The sequence below is a fragment of the Eulemur rufifrons genome, chromosome 3 (assembly GCF_041146395.1).
Source record: "Eulemur rufifrons isolate Redbay chromosome 3, OSU_ERuf_1, whole genome shotgun sequence".
Lineage (NCBI taxonomy): Eukaryota > Metazoa > Chordata > Mammalia > Primates > Lemuridae > Eulemur > Eulemur rufifrons.
Genome location: NC_090985.1, coordinates 87067132 through 87081755, shown reverse-complemented (window position 1 = coordinate 87081755; position 14624 = coordinate 87067132). Strand labels below are relative to the sequence as shown.

Below are 14624 nucleotides of genomic sequence, written 5' to 3'. Positions count from 1 at the left end.
TTCTAATACTCTAAGTTTTCTAACAGGGAAAAATAACTAGTGATAGAAGTTACCAAATCTTTGTATTACTACAATAGTCTTTTCACACATACTCAACTGAATACATGATCTCACACCTTCTAACTGAAATGGCTTCTTAGACCAACAGTAAGTACAATCTAGTTTTCACAATAATGGAATACTGGTGTATTACAAACACAGATCCTTTTAAACTAGGAAGATTATACCAATAGATATCAGCTTATCAGTTTTTAATCGATACATGACAGAAAACGTGTGCATTCTTTGCATATACAATTGTTTGCTTTCATATGTCTTTTTCCTTTTTCTAATAGTTTCTCTCCCACTATATAGTAGTGTCTCTCTCACACTAGATAAGCTGTGTGTTTTATATAAGACCAATTATTTCATTCCATGTTTATATTAGACAGACAAATCTAACATCCAACTATGCATTCATATGTAAACTTTCAGAAATGATATTTGTTAGGTCTGATATAATAAATATAGAATTGTTTCATACTATTTAAAACAATAGCCACCACTGTTACCAGCTCCTACTATGGGAGAGCCTAAGGCTGTGAGTCTGTTGGACTGTTGTCATGATTTGCTTTTTCTCCAGAGACAGAATGCTTCAGAAACTGACCGGTAGCACCAATGTATAATCTTGATCGCATAGGCCATTTCTGGAAAAGAATATTTGTTTTGTTATAATGTTGATGAGAAAAATAAATAAAAAATATTTAAACAAGAATTCAAAGGTTAGTAACTATGATATATACAGCATAGTCTGTAATGTGAAAGATTCCAAATAGCCCCATGCAAATGCAATATTATGTAGCTAATAACAATTATAATTATGAAGCATAAGGAACATGAAAAATGTTTTATTAATGCTAACAGTAAAAAGCAAAAGTATTCCCAGACTTTGACTATAACTATAGAAAGAATATATGTGTATGTAGACAAGAATTGCAAGAAATTATGGAGAGTGAATATAGTTGGAAGTGAAGAAAAATATATCTACCCATAATGTTTTAATTTCAAACTAAATCTAAAACAAAATTAAGCCTAAAACTAGATCTCTGGCCTTAAAGATATTTTTAAAAGTTCCACGTGGTAAGTATTATGTGTCTACGCTTGTCAAAGAACCACAATAGCTGGGTGCAGTAGCTCATGCATGTAATTCCAGCACTTTGGGAGGCCGAGGCAGGAGGATCACTTGAGGCTAGGAGTTTAAGATCAGCCTGGGCAACACAGCAACTGCACCTCCATAAAAAATTAAAAAATTAGCTGAGCATGGTGGTGCATGCCTGTAGTCTCAGTTACTCTGGAGGCTGAGGTTGGAGGATTGGTTCAGCTGAGGAGCTGGAGGCTGAGTGAGCTATGAAGGTGCCACTGCACTCCATCCAGCCTGGGTGACAGAGCAAAACCCTATCTCTTAAAAAAAAAAAAAAAAGAAGAGAAGAAGAAGAATAGAACCATGATAAAAAGTGACTAATTCTACCATCAAAATGTTTTCTCTAGCTAGAAGTAATATCTGGAAGTTGTAAATATTAGAATATTTGGTGTTATATAGATGGAACATCCAGATTAAATTTCTGGATGTATTGGTGTAAAACAGCTCTAACCTTTTGGTAATAATCACATTTGAATTACTGATCATGATTATTCTCAATTCATCTTTGTGATGGAAAACCTCCCTCTCAAACAATATAATTTATTGCCAGACAGGCATAATGAAAAAACATATGAGTAGTACTTTTAGAAGGGAACTCTTTTTTAGGGGCAGGGATTCATATAATCAGTTAAGTTCTGAGGTTCTTGGAATACTAATCAAAGAAATACCATCTTTCTTAATACAAAGATAGACTAAAAAAAGTACAACTCCCAAAAAGGTCAGCAATGTGGCCCCACACTCTGCAGAGAGCAAATGCTGCCACAGTCAGGCTACCTATCTTCATGAGTGAACATGCACAGGCAGGCTGCTGGTTACATAGCACCATGAAATGTTTTTAAATGCTTGGCAGATAATCCACAATGCTCAAATAGAGGTACAATTATTAATATGCTCTGGGTTCTCAACCCAAGCTGCATACTGAAATCACCCACGCAGGGGTGGGGAACCTGTGGCCTTCTGATTTCAAGACTGTTATTTTTTAAGTACCAAAGGAGGCAAGAAAAGCTTCAATCTTTCTCTGCCACACTCCTTTTAATAAAAGGATTTGTTCTGTAAAATTCAGAGTCAGTCAAAAGGCCACATGCAAGGATCCAGAAGGCCATATGTGGCCCCAAGGCTGCAGGTTCCCCACCCCTGAGCGGAGCTGGAATATAAACTCTCATTGTACTTCTGAGTACAGTTATTTTCACCTAAACTGGGATTCCAAATGTAAAACGTAGCCATAAAGAATAAGTGGGCATGCGATATTAACTGGAAAGTTTCTATTCTGTGACAACCAACAAAAGTTCTATTTTTTATGTCTCCAGATGTGATAAGTGAGTTTGCACCTATGTAGTTCAGATCATTTAGGAGTCCTAAATTCAGATTATTCTAGCTGGTAATCTATACGTTAAACATAGATAAAAGATAACATTTATGTTACTTGGAATTTAAAATGGTCCGCTCCTATGTAGTCTTCCTCTAAATAACCTTGGACATTATGTTTGATACAGTAATAAGACGGATACTATGCTAGTTTTTGCAAATCCATATCAATTTTTTTAAATAACGTGTATTCTTGTACATTTTAGGTGTATCCCTGTCATTGGTCCTGTCCTTGGGCTCTTCCAAAGGCTACTTTGCTGAGGTGTTTAGAAGCTAGACTGAGGTTCATTTGATAGGTCAGGACCTGGTACTGTTATGTTAGATTAAAGTCTTGCATTATACCAAAGACCCCACTGCTCTAGTGTTTAGGGACTGTTTGTGTCCGCCGTCACCCTCCAAATATATATGTGGAAGCCCTAACCTCCAAGGTGATGAGATTTGGAAATGGAGCCTTTGGGAGGTAATTAGGGTTAGATTAGGTCACGAGGCACTAGTAACCTTTTAAGAAGAGGAAGATATCTCTCCCTCTCTCTCTCTCTCTCCTCCTCCTCCTCCCTGGTGTACATGCACCAGCGAGGAGAGGCCATGTGAGAACACAGCATGAAGAAAGCCAGCTAGAGCCAGCAAAAGAGCCCTTGCCAGGAACTGAACCCTGCTGGAACCTTGATCGTGGACTTTCCAGCCTCTAGACTGTGTGAAAATGTCAGGACCTGGCATCGTTATATCAGATTAATACATACTGTGAATAGTGTAAGGCAGACTAAAACATGTAGTGAATAGGGTATGGTGGCAGAAAGCATCAATTTCAAGCGCTAGATTTTTGGCAATATTATACACTGGTGCTTCTTCACCTTTTAAATCCCTGCCCCATTTTCATAAGCATACAAATCTGAAGCTCATCTCAAATGTAATTTGACAATTATGTGACAATTATAAAACTAAAATCAAAATACCATGGAATGCTTGCCTGGTGGTTTTCATATGTGCTGCCCAGGCCCCACTGTGTTGAGAATTGCTCTGAATGAATCATTCAACCAAGTGTGGACATAAACGAAGGCATCTGTTTCTTTCGTCTTTGCTAGGATATAAGTAATTAATGAAGCAAACCTAAAAATGTATACGTGGATTTTTGCCTCGTTTTTCACGGATTTTATAAAATAATAAAACTTTCCTTTGTATCCTTGATTTTCAAAAGGCTTGTAATGATTTTAATCAACTTACTGTAGATACATAAACAGTTTTAAGAATCAGGAATTAAAATGAAGATTGAATATTGGTTAGGTTGCATGTCACCTTGATGCCAAAAAAGCCAGCTGACTGATTCACATTTCACTTTTCAATGGTTTGTTTCAGCATTGTGTAGATTAGCACAAACCTTAGCTCTACTTTCCCTAGTAAGGTATATTTAAAACCATGTACTGTAGTTTCATTGAGCTTAGAAAAATCTAGCAAACTCCCAATTAACCAGAGCTGAACCTGAAACTGAAGGTTTAAATGACCCCAAAATAACAAAACTTTGTGTTTATTTTTTAAATTATTGTTTACCTATATTATAAACAATGATGCTTAAAGGGTATGGCAATTAATAAAGTCCTACGTGCTTTTCTGCCAATGTAAAGATCTGAAATATACTCTGTTCTCTTGGAGATTCATTGCCCTTAGGGTGATTGGTGCTGATTGAAATTGCTAGTACCCCAAAGGGATAAAAACTGCTGTCTTAGGCTATGCCCTAGGATCCCAGTCTCTTAAACCTTCCAGTTTCATTTGAGATACTCTTAAAGTAAGTCCCCAACAGTGCTAACAATACTGATAATAAGGGCTGATGATGCAAAATTATGGCTTTGAAATAACTGTTAAAGTATCTTTGATAATCGAAGTAAGACTATTATCAGAGTAACACTATGCTGTAAGGCAGAAAAATAAAGTCATTTCAGAACACTTTTTACTAAAGTATACAACAGTTTATTATAATGAGCCTTTAGCTACCCCAAAAGTACAAATAATGAGAATATTTTTCTTTCTTTTGCATTAATCAAAGATAGGCTTAACATTTAAATATTTTGTTATTATCTTAAAATAATGTGTTAACAGGCAGTTTCAATTATGTATATAAAATCTCTTCCCTCTGATTTTCCAAAACACATAATTATAGTTCTTTTATGACAAATGTAACATTCTCCCTTACAGTACTGTTATTTGTACTTTTGTTTTCATCTCTATATGTTTATTTAGGAGAGGGACTGAGTCTTACTCATAATTGTATTCACTCTCCTAAAACAGTGCTTTGCACGTAGTAAGAATTCAATAAATGTTTGATTTTAAAACTTGTTTAGTCACATGTTCAACCATCAATTCTTTTTAAGACATAACCTTTGGCTTTGCATCATCTCTAGAGATGTCTTTTAAAATAAAAATAGTTAATTCAGAGGACAAATGAGATTTGCTTTTTCTCAAAATAGTTATGATTACAAAAACATTTGATACATGCATTAAGTGCAAAAAAACAGCTTGCTATGCTTAGTGTTACATGAAAATGATGCTTATAACATTATTCAGAAAAGCACTGCAAGAAACTAAGGTGAAAAACAACTCTTGGTATCTCATTCTGAATTATATCTCTCACGAAAGAGGCATTTAACATTTTCTCTTTGTACTAAAATATACTTAATGTTAAAATAAACTTTCTTAGAGTATATGGCAAATGTCAAGTCAAAAGAAACCTAATATTAATGGTATTTTTGAATGGCAATCTAATGCACACTGTAAAACCCCTTAATTAGTTATGAGTGACTTTTCTGCTGAGATTATGCTATAAAACTCATGAATAGGATGGGGTCTATCAAAATTATAAATAAATATTTTACCTTTTATATTTAATGTTTGAAATGGTTAAAGTCTATCATCATTTTGATTATATTTCCAAAGTAAATTTTGTTAAACCTCACCTCTAAATATGGTAAAGCACACCCTCTAATATTAACTGATATTACATTGTAATAAATTAATTGTAACTTACAATTAAGTTCAGTTCATATTGTAATTTACAATTAAGTTTTTTTAAATTATTGTTTACCTATATTAAGTTTAGTTATCAGAGGGTGTGCTTTACCATATTTCAATAATGATTACTTAATAATTTATTGAACACTGATATGTTAAGGCTGAATCCTAACTTTGTGTGTGTGTCAAAATACTTCAGAATGTTGGAAACAAAACTTTGACAATTTAGCTTTAGCAAATATAGAGAAGATGACACTTTTTGAACAGAAAGCCCAATCAGTGTAAGGTTTCAAAACAAATCTAGGAGAAAAGGATGATGCAAAGACTAACTACTACAATATAGGTAATAAATCATAACCATATATACCATATCAAGTGAAAACTTAGCTACCATTTTACCTATATATAAAGAAATTATGCAAAATGGGTTCTCATGGCTAATTATGTACATTACAGAATTTGAATGTCGTGTTTAATCAATTCACTCAACATATACGCCAAACTATTATGAAAATTACATTAAAAAAATGTAGTTTTTTCCTAACATTCTTGGTAACTGTCCAGTCCATGATAATTAACCTTTATTTAAACAGACTGAAATAGTACTCCATCGGGGTTCTTACTTGTTTTACCAAAAAAATTTCAACAGTTTTCCTAGGATTGCTTAGGGGCAGATAATTCCATTACTCCATTTAATACATGAAATCCTTCAAATATCCCATGAAAATACAATAGAAAGGTGATTATGTAAATTAAAACACTCAAAAATTCTCAAAGGAGCATAAATGTAACTCAGTATTAAAAATTATCAGGACGTGCAACCAAGTCCCCATTTCTCACCTTGGAAGGCAGCACAAATCCTTAGACTGCCTCCTGTATGGGGCCTCAAAGGCCCCTACCCAAACCCCCCAGGTTTAAACGCCTCACCCCCTACTTGCGAACCTTTAAGGAGCAGTCTCTTGTAATGGGGACCTTGCCACTGGGTGCCCTTGCAGGCCACAGCCGCTCTCCCGGTTAGTCCTCCGCCTCACTCGTGGGGAGGAGTGAGGGCTCGGTGGCATTTACGCAGACAGTGACACATAGGGCAGGCCAGGTTGTCCTGCTCCCTGCAGGGCGCCCTGCCCACTTACCTTGACAGGGTGCAGGTAGCCGTCGCCGCGCAGGGCGCCTAGTCCAGGGTCCGCCGGCGCCTCGGCATCGTCCTGCAGGCTACGGGTGAGGTGCGCGATGTAGGTGGTAGCCAGCAGGAGCACGTCCAGCTTGGACAGCTTGGTGTCGGGCGGCACGGACGGCAGCGTGCGCTGCAGCTCCAGGAAGGCGTGCCGCAGGGTCTGCACGCGGCTGCGCTCCCGAGCCGCGTTCGCCGCCGCCGGCCGCCCGCCTCCGCAACGCGCGCCACCCCCGGTGCCCGCCGGCCCCGTCCCGGTCCGCCCGGGGCTCGAGTCGCGGGTGGCGGAGGCCGCGGGAGCAGGCTCGGCGCTGGCGCTTAGGCGGCTGCTCGCAGGGCGTCCGCGGTCCATGGCGGCTTCCCGCGCAGCGCGCACTGCAAAGGGCGAAAGCGCGGTGAGGCCGGGGCGCCCCTCTCTGCGCGCCCGCCCGACGTGGCTCGGGCGCTCTCCGGGCTCCTTCTGCCCGGGGCGCGTTTTGCTTTGGCGCATCTGGGGAGAGCTGGGTTCGCAGGCTCCTCAGAAGGATGAGGAGAGGGGCGCGGTGCCAGCTCTACTTAAAAAGGACAAATTAAGCGAATGGGCTATTTCACCCGGGAAGAAAGATCTTGGTAGCACAGCTCGGGTTAGGCACTTGCTCGCTCTTCGGCAATATAATCTGGCCAGCCCCGAAGGAAAGGTGGCGCGGGTCATTTTCGCCGCGACACGTCAGCCGCCCTCAGGCCACTCACGCCGGGGGGAATCCCTGCCCGAGGAGTGCGGGACCCCCTACCCTCACCTCGGACTACGGCACCCGCTACCGCTCGGAGCCGGGAACCGCGCAGCGCGCGTCGGACCGGGCCCTTACCTCTCCTGGAGCGGCTGAGTGGGGCTCGGCTCCGCCGGGCGAGGGGCGTCGAGCCGGGTCTGCGTGGCCTGGACCGCGCTGCTCACTCCATCCTGGTCCAGCCGAAGCTGAAGCCGACGGCCACTGCAGATCCCGCTGGCCACGCCTTTTATGTGGGCGCCCCCGTGGCCGGGTGTGTGTGCTTGCAGGCGACGCAGGTCGGGGGGAGGCCTGCGCCCACCGGAGGGGCTACGCCGGGGGCTGAGACAGCGCAGAGCCGCCCTCCCTCCCCCGGCAGCCGCCGGAGAGTCATTAATCAAACCGCTGGGGGCGGAAGGGGGGCGCGCGGGGCGGGTCCAGACGGGCGAGGCGTCCGCCTGGCCCCGCCCCTCCGTCCAGCGCCGGCTCGGCTTTCCCCGGGGCCCACGCGGAGGGCGCCGCCGAGGTGGCGGCAGTGGGGTCGGCCTGGGCTCGATACAGCGGGCGAGGTCTCGTGAGTCACCTCACCCCGCCGCCGTCCCACCGCCTCAGGGCCAGTCTGATTCCGGGCTTCTTCCAGGCCGGCGCCCAGCTGAGGCGGGAACGCTACCGTTTGGTTGAGCGTGACTTTTAATTTTCTGTGAGGAAATGTCGAGTGTGCCACATCCAGGTTCTAACCTTTTATTCCACCACAAGGTAAACGTTTCTTGTTGCCCTTATTACCTAAAGCAGGAGGAGTCCCCCTCAGTACTCCCTGGCCAGTTTGTGGAGGCGCTCGGAGGTCAATTGCCTTTCCGTCAAGACCCCCAGTGCTCCCTTTGTAATACTTTAGGAAGCTCCCAAACCACAGCGACAACCCTGGGATGGCCGTCGCTCCTCCGCGGGAGCGCGGACCCTGGCTGGCCGCCTTCGTTGCCTCCGCGGGGCCACTGCTCCTACATTATTTGGACGTAAAATTCGTTCGTGGCTTTGCACTTGGGGACCCTCGGGAAGCCTGGCTTACAGCGGTGCGAGGAGGGTCCGATCCAAGGCTCCCTTGGAAAGTGGGCGCTGCGCCCCGAGGCCCGTTAGAGCCGCCCCGGCAAGCGCTCGGCCCGGGCGCCCCCCGTCCTCCGTGGCTTCCGCTGGTCCTGGACCTGTCGCCTTCGTAGGGGGAAGTCTGAATGGACGCAAGATGCTTTGTAGCAACGTAATTAGGATACGCTCGAAACAATGCCTACAGTTTAAAGAGCAGGACATTTTCTTCTTTGGGGTCAAAACGTAATATCAAATTTAAAATGTCACCAAAGAAACTGCTCTTGTGTGTGCAACATAATCTCATACTTTCCAGTAGATTTCTACATTGGAACTATTGTACCAAGCGCTCATTAGTAATGGCGCTATTTGGATATACCGGCCCACACATTAAGTATGTCAGTGGATCAGAATGATCCTTAGTCTTTAATCGCAATTCTCGTCCGATAACTGTAATTAGAGTTACACTTTAGAAAGCGGCACACCAAAATTCCATTGATTCAAAAAGGATTTCCATTGCTGAGTGAGAAATCACATCTTTTCTCAGTAAAGTGTATGTGATGAAGTGTAAAGCAATTACTGGATCCTTGAATTCACATGTGGAAAGCAATGTTTCAGATTGTGTAAAGAAGCAAATCAAACAGGAGCTTAAAGGTTTTTTTGAATGTAATGAAATACCGTAAAACCACAAGCCCACAAAAGATGTTGTTGCCTAGTCCTATAAAGTTAAAAAAAAAAAATCAAACGTTTCAGATCACTTGAGGCTGAATTATTTTCTACAAACAAATTGTCTTATACTTTTGTGTTCTCTAGAAGGTGAGGTTCATGCACATCATTTTTTGTCAGCAAGCTTTCAGATTTTTTCAAAGAGAGGTTCCTGTATTTATAGAGAGAAAAAAGAAGCAGCGTTAAATTTAAAAAATGAAAGTATCACAAAAAGGTAGCAAGCATATAGAATCTAGGACACAATAACAATAGTAAAGGCTAATGATTAATCACCAAACTGTATGAATCTTCTTAGGCTTTAAAACAAGCAGAAACAAAGATTTTCCTCTCGTGGGAGGGAAGACTGTGAAGAATCTATGAGTTGAGAGAGGTATGGAAATAAGAATATTGGAGAGAAGGTGGACCAGGACTGGGGTGAGGCAAGTGAGTTGTCTGGGGCTCCTTGAATTTTGCACCCTTGGCACCTCACATGCCTCATAATAACCCAGCCTGCTAGAGTCTCCTATTAAGGTGGGGTGGAGGGGCTACAGAGGCTCATCACTGCTAACAGTGGTGGGACAGTGGCCAGCCATGTTGCAGGTGCAGAAGAAAGGACTAAGGTAACAAGACTGACCACTTCGGGTCACTTGTCTGTCCTTACTGCTGCTACTCCAGGGAGCCTCTCTGAAGCCTCTGATGCTTACGGAGTAGTCCTAATTCCTAAAGGAAACTTGTACTTACAGTTAAATTCAGAGTATAAAAATCTTAAAATTTCTAACATTACATAAATAATTAGTAGCAGGTGCCACTTAATTAGCACTTTATATATGCTAAGTGCTCAACAGGTTTTTTCTTATTTAGCCTTTACAAAAACTCTTTGAGGATTTTACATTTTACAGTAGAGAAAATAAAATTGAGAGGGATCAGATAACTTGTCCAAGGTCACATAGCTAGCAAGTGTCAGAGACAGGATTCAAGCCAGGAAGATTGACCCTAACACTTGTGCTCTTTACCCATACTATTCTTTTTAAGATTTGTAGAATATTTATAATTTGCAAAACATTTTTAATCTACTATCTCAATAAGGGGCATACTTTAAGTAATGTGACTCCCTGTTAACAATCCAAATACTATTTTCATGGTATATCTTTCTTAGCAGTTCTTAATTGTCTAGTCTTCCAAAAAGTACATGGCTTTACAGTGCTGTAGATTTTATTTTGCTGGATGTGGTATATAGGTCTTAAAATTATATCTTTTTTTCTAAATATGTCAAACAATTTGCAATATTAACTAATTAAGATTGCCTTCATAATGCAAAATAATTATATCAGTGAAGAAAATGTTTTATATATAAAATATTGAAATTTTTTATATGTATATAAAATAGATTAATTGGTACTTTTTTTGCCTTTCAACTATTTCCTTTATTGTTTAAATTAGGTTGTAATTTACATAGTTAAATTCACCCTTTTGAGTGTGTAGTTCAGCCAGTTTTGATAAATATATACAATCTTGTAACCATCACCACAATAAAGATAAACTTCCCTCACTTCCCAAAATTCCATCATTTGTAGTCAGCCATTGCCCTCAGCCCCAGTAGTTCCTGGCAGCTACTGATCTTTTTTCTGTCTCTATGGTTTTGTCTTTGCGAGAATATCATACAAATAGAAGCATACAGTATGTGGCCTTTTAAGTCTGTCTTCTTTCACTTAGCATAATGCTTTTGTGATCCTTCCATGTTAAGTATATCAATAGTTCATTCCTTTTTATTGCTGAATGATATTCCACTGCATATATGTACCATAGTTTCTTTATCCATTCCCCAGCCGAGACACCTTTGGATTGTTTCCAGTTTTTGATGATAAGGAATAAACCATTATAAACATTTAAGGTACTGATTTTTAAAAGGTTTTCATTTCACTTGGGAAAATACCTAGAAGTGGGACTGCTAGATGTGGTAAATGTATGTTTAACTTTATAAGGATATGTCAAGCCTGGGCAACATAGTGAGACCCATCTCTCAACAAAATTAAAAAATTAGCTGGGCATGGTGGCACATGCCTGTAGTCCCAGCTAGGCTGGGGCAGTAGAATCACTTGAGCCCAGGAGTTCTAGGTTACAGTGAGCTGTGACTGGGCTACTGCACTTCAGCCTGGGTGACAGAGCAAGATCCTGTAACATAATTATTGTCCAAAGTGTCTATACCAGCAGTCCCCAATCTTTGTGGCACCAGAGACCAGTTTCATGGAAGACAATTTTCTATGGACCAGAGGTGGGGGGTGGTGGGCAGAGATGGTTTGGGGATGTTTCAAGCACATTACATTTATTGTGCACTGAAACCTCTCTGCTAATGATAATCTGTATTTGTAACAACTCCCCAGCACTAGCTTCCAGCACTAGCATTACCACCTCAGCTCCACCTCAGACCATCAGGCATTGGATTCTCATAAGGAGAGAGCAACCTAGGCCCCTTGCATGTGCAGTTTACAGTAGGGTTTGTGCTCCTAGGATAATCTCATACCACTGCTGATCTGACAGGAGGCGGAGCTTATGTGGTGATACAGTGATGGAGAGCGGATGTAAATACAGATGAAGCTTTGGTCTCTTACCTGCCACTCACCTCCTGCTGTGTGGCTAACAGGCCACAGGCTGATAACAGTCCATGGCCTGGGAGTTGGGGTCTGCAGGTCTATACTATTTTTGCATGAGAGTGCCAGTTGCTCCATATCTTAGCCAGCATTAGTAGGATTTTTGTTTTCATTTTTTTCTTTTTATCCATTCTAATACATGTTATTTTTTTAAAGAAAAAAGATTGAGCCAATATTTTTAAATCAGATGATTTCACAATCTAGATATCTTTTTTGTTTTTATTGTTTTTCCTTTTATCCATTCTAATACATGTTTTTTCTTTAAGAAAACAGATTGAGCCAATATTTTTAAATCAGATGACTTCACAATCTAGATATCTCGCTTACCAGCTAGTGTAATTTCTCAAGTTCATCATGTCCACCTGGCCACACTGTTCTGGAGCCAAGCAACTACAGATGCCTTTAGCTAGGCATGTACTTACTTTTTAGTTCATCTTAGTTATTTCCTCAGCTGTACTCACTCACTGTATCTGCCTGTTCCTAAGGGCATTTTTGTTTGAGAACCCCTAGCAGAATAGTTGAGAGCTTTGCTATTTAAGTCAGTGAGCTGGGTTCAAGTCTCAGCTCTGTTCATGGCAGCTGTGCGACCTTGGGTCCTTCTGACTGCACCTCTTCAAGCCTCATTTTCCCATCTATGATATGGATATTCTTTTTTAGAGATGGAGTCTCACTCTGTAGCCCAGATTAGAGTGCAGTGGCACCATCATAGCCCACTGCAGCCTTGAACTCCTGGGCTCAAGCAATCCTCCCACTCAGCTTCCAGAGTAGGGGGGACTACAGGCATGCACCACTACTTCTGGCTAATTTTTTTTTTTTTTTTTTTAATGTGGAGATGAGATCTGGCTATGTTGTGCAAGCTGGTCTCAAACTCCTGGTCTCAGGCCATCCTCCTGCCTTGGCCTCTTGGAGTGCTGGGATTATAGGCATGAGCCACCATGCCAGGCTGAAAAATGGGTATTCTTACAACAGTTCCACTGTCTTTTAAAATTTGTTTGGGTAATGAAGATTCAGCCTTCAAAATATTTTAAAATGGAAAATAACTAATATAATTCTTTTGAATTAGGTCTTATATAACTCTTGCTCACAGAGTAAACCATTGACAGAGTTGAGACTAGACTCATTTAGTCTGTTTTAACTAAAAAACTTATGTTGCTTACCACTGTTACTTTTTTTTAGGGGGGGGAATACCCTAATTTCAAAAGGGTTCTTTGAGAACTGCAAATCAAAATGTTAACATTATGCCTACATTACTGACTTACACAAGCTTATTTTGCATATAAAATTAAATAGACTGAGGTTAGGTTTAACAACATATAGTTCTAAGCATTTGAACTTTGCGTTTTGATCTTTAAATAAGACCATCTCAGAGTTTTGTGATTAAAAATGGGAGTTTTAAAAATTCTTCTTGAAGCACATAGATCCTGTTGTTACAACTGTTGAAATATAACCTTACCAGTGGTGAAGGAAAGTTATTTTAACTGTTATTAAAGTTCACTTTTTAATTCAAAGAAACCTAATGGTTTCATATTCTACCAAAAAGATACTAGATATTTTAGAAATAGTTAACATTTCTAACAGTGAACATTTCCTATGAATTATGGGTCCCCAGTGATTCACATTCCTTAAAGGTATCTGAAATTTAAGGGCATTCTAACCCATCTAGAAAGTTATTTTTACATTAACAAAAGAGATGTAATGACTCTATTAACATTGCTTGGGCTTGAAAGACAGTTAAATAATCAAGTAACAATTTACTCTTTTCATTGTACAGTGCTGTACAATATTCTCAGTGGGTCTTATATGCAATATATAAATGTATTTAATGTCTATTTTAAATTACTAAGGCTCAAGCACCTCCTAGCATGTTTAAAAAGAGAGGAAACATCTGTCAGAAGTATTTACTGTGACAAAGACAGAAAGAAGCAATAATGTGTACCTTTTTTGTTTGTTAATACCATGCATTATTTTTAATTGAACAGTGAAGGCATTTGTTCAGATTCAGGCTTTAAATAAAAAATAGTTTTGACCTAATCTTTAATTAAAGTGTACATTGATAGTATCAAGTTCAGTTTGAGGGTCAAAAACAACGTCAATGAGTCTGACTTTTTCCTCCCTGTAGGGAAAGCAGGCTTGTATAAATATACATGAGCACAGATTGCATGCATTTATAAAAGAGGTGGAAAACATTCCTGTCTTTGGACAGATGTTGCTTCACTGTGCTCCATGTAGGATAAAGACACAGCCCCCAGTGTGTAGAACCCTAAAGGAATGTGGGGCACATACTTTTTTTTGGAAGATGCACTCCAACCTTATTTCTACCTCTGAGCAGGCTCCTCACCTTGAATATTAAATACAGACTGTAGGAGATACGTCTGCTGATGCCAGCTTATTCTTTCCGTTAAAGTAATTAAAGGGAGAGATTGCTTTAATCAATTTTCTAGAAACTGAAAATGTATTCTTTGTGTTTGGGCTGGGTATTTTGATTTTTACATTGTACTGAACTTCTAGCTTTATTCTTATTATCTCTTAGCTTTATGCTAAATTAGCAAAATGTTAGTAATAGGCATATCCTAAAAATCTATATCAAGAGCTTGATGAAATTCCATAATATATTTGATCACTGTTTATTAAAGAGAAGTATAACTGATATTCCTATCTAATATGACTTGAATCTTTTGAGATACCAAAACAGTATTTTGGCATGCCTACAGTGAAAATGTTACCTAAGAAAATAACAAACA

General features: G+C 40.3%; 2 protein-coding genes across 4 annotated transcripts in view; both read right to left on the bottom strand.

Annotated features, from left to right (window-relative positions):
* Window positions 1–572: 572 nt before the first annotated feature.
* TCF24 (transcription factor 24) lies at window positions 573–7065 on the bottom strand. The gene is made up of 2 exons (XM_069466425.1): window positions 6676–7065; window positions 573–686 (listed from the first exon to the last, which is right to left on the bottom strand). The coding sequence occupies exons 1-2, from the start codon at window positions 7063–7065 to the stop codon at window positions 573–575; spliced, it is 504 nt and encodes a 167-aa protein (XP_069322526.1).
* Window positions 7066–9178: 2113 nt separating this feature from the next.
* Window positions 9179–14624, bottom strand: part of PPP1R42 (protein phosphatase 1 regulatory subunit 42) — a 29496-nt gene continuing 24050 nt past the window's right edge. For all 3 annotated transcript variants that reach the window (XM_069466423.1, XM_069466424.1, XM_069466422.1), the window contains one exon: window positions 9179–9407. In XM_069466423.1, the coding sequence (XP_069322524.1) occupies window positions 9394–9407 (14 nt within the window). In that variant the 3' untranslated portion in view covers window positions 9179–9393. The remainder of the gene's footprint in view (window positions 9408–14624) is intronic.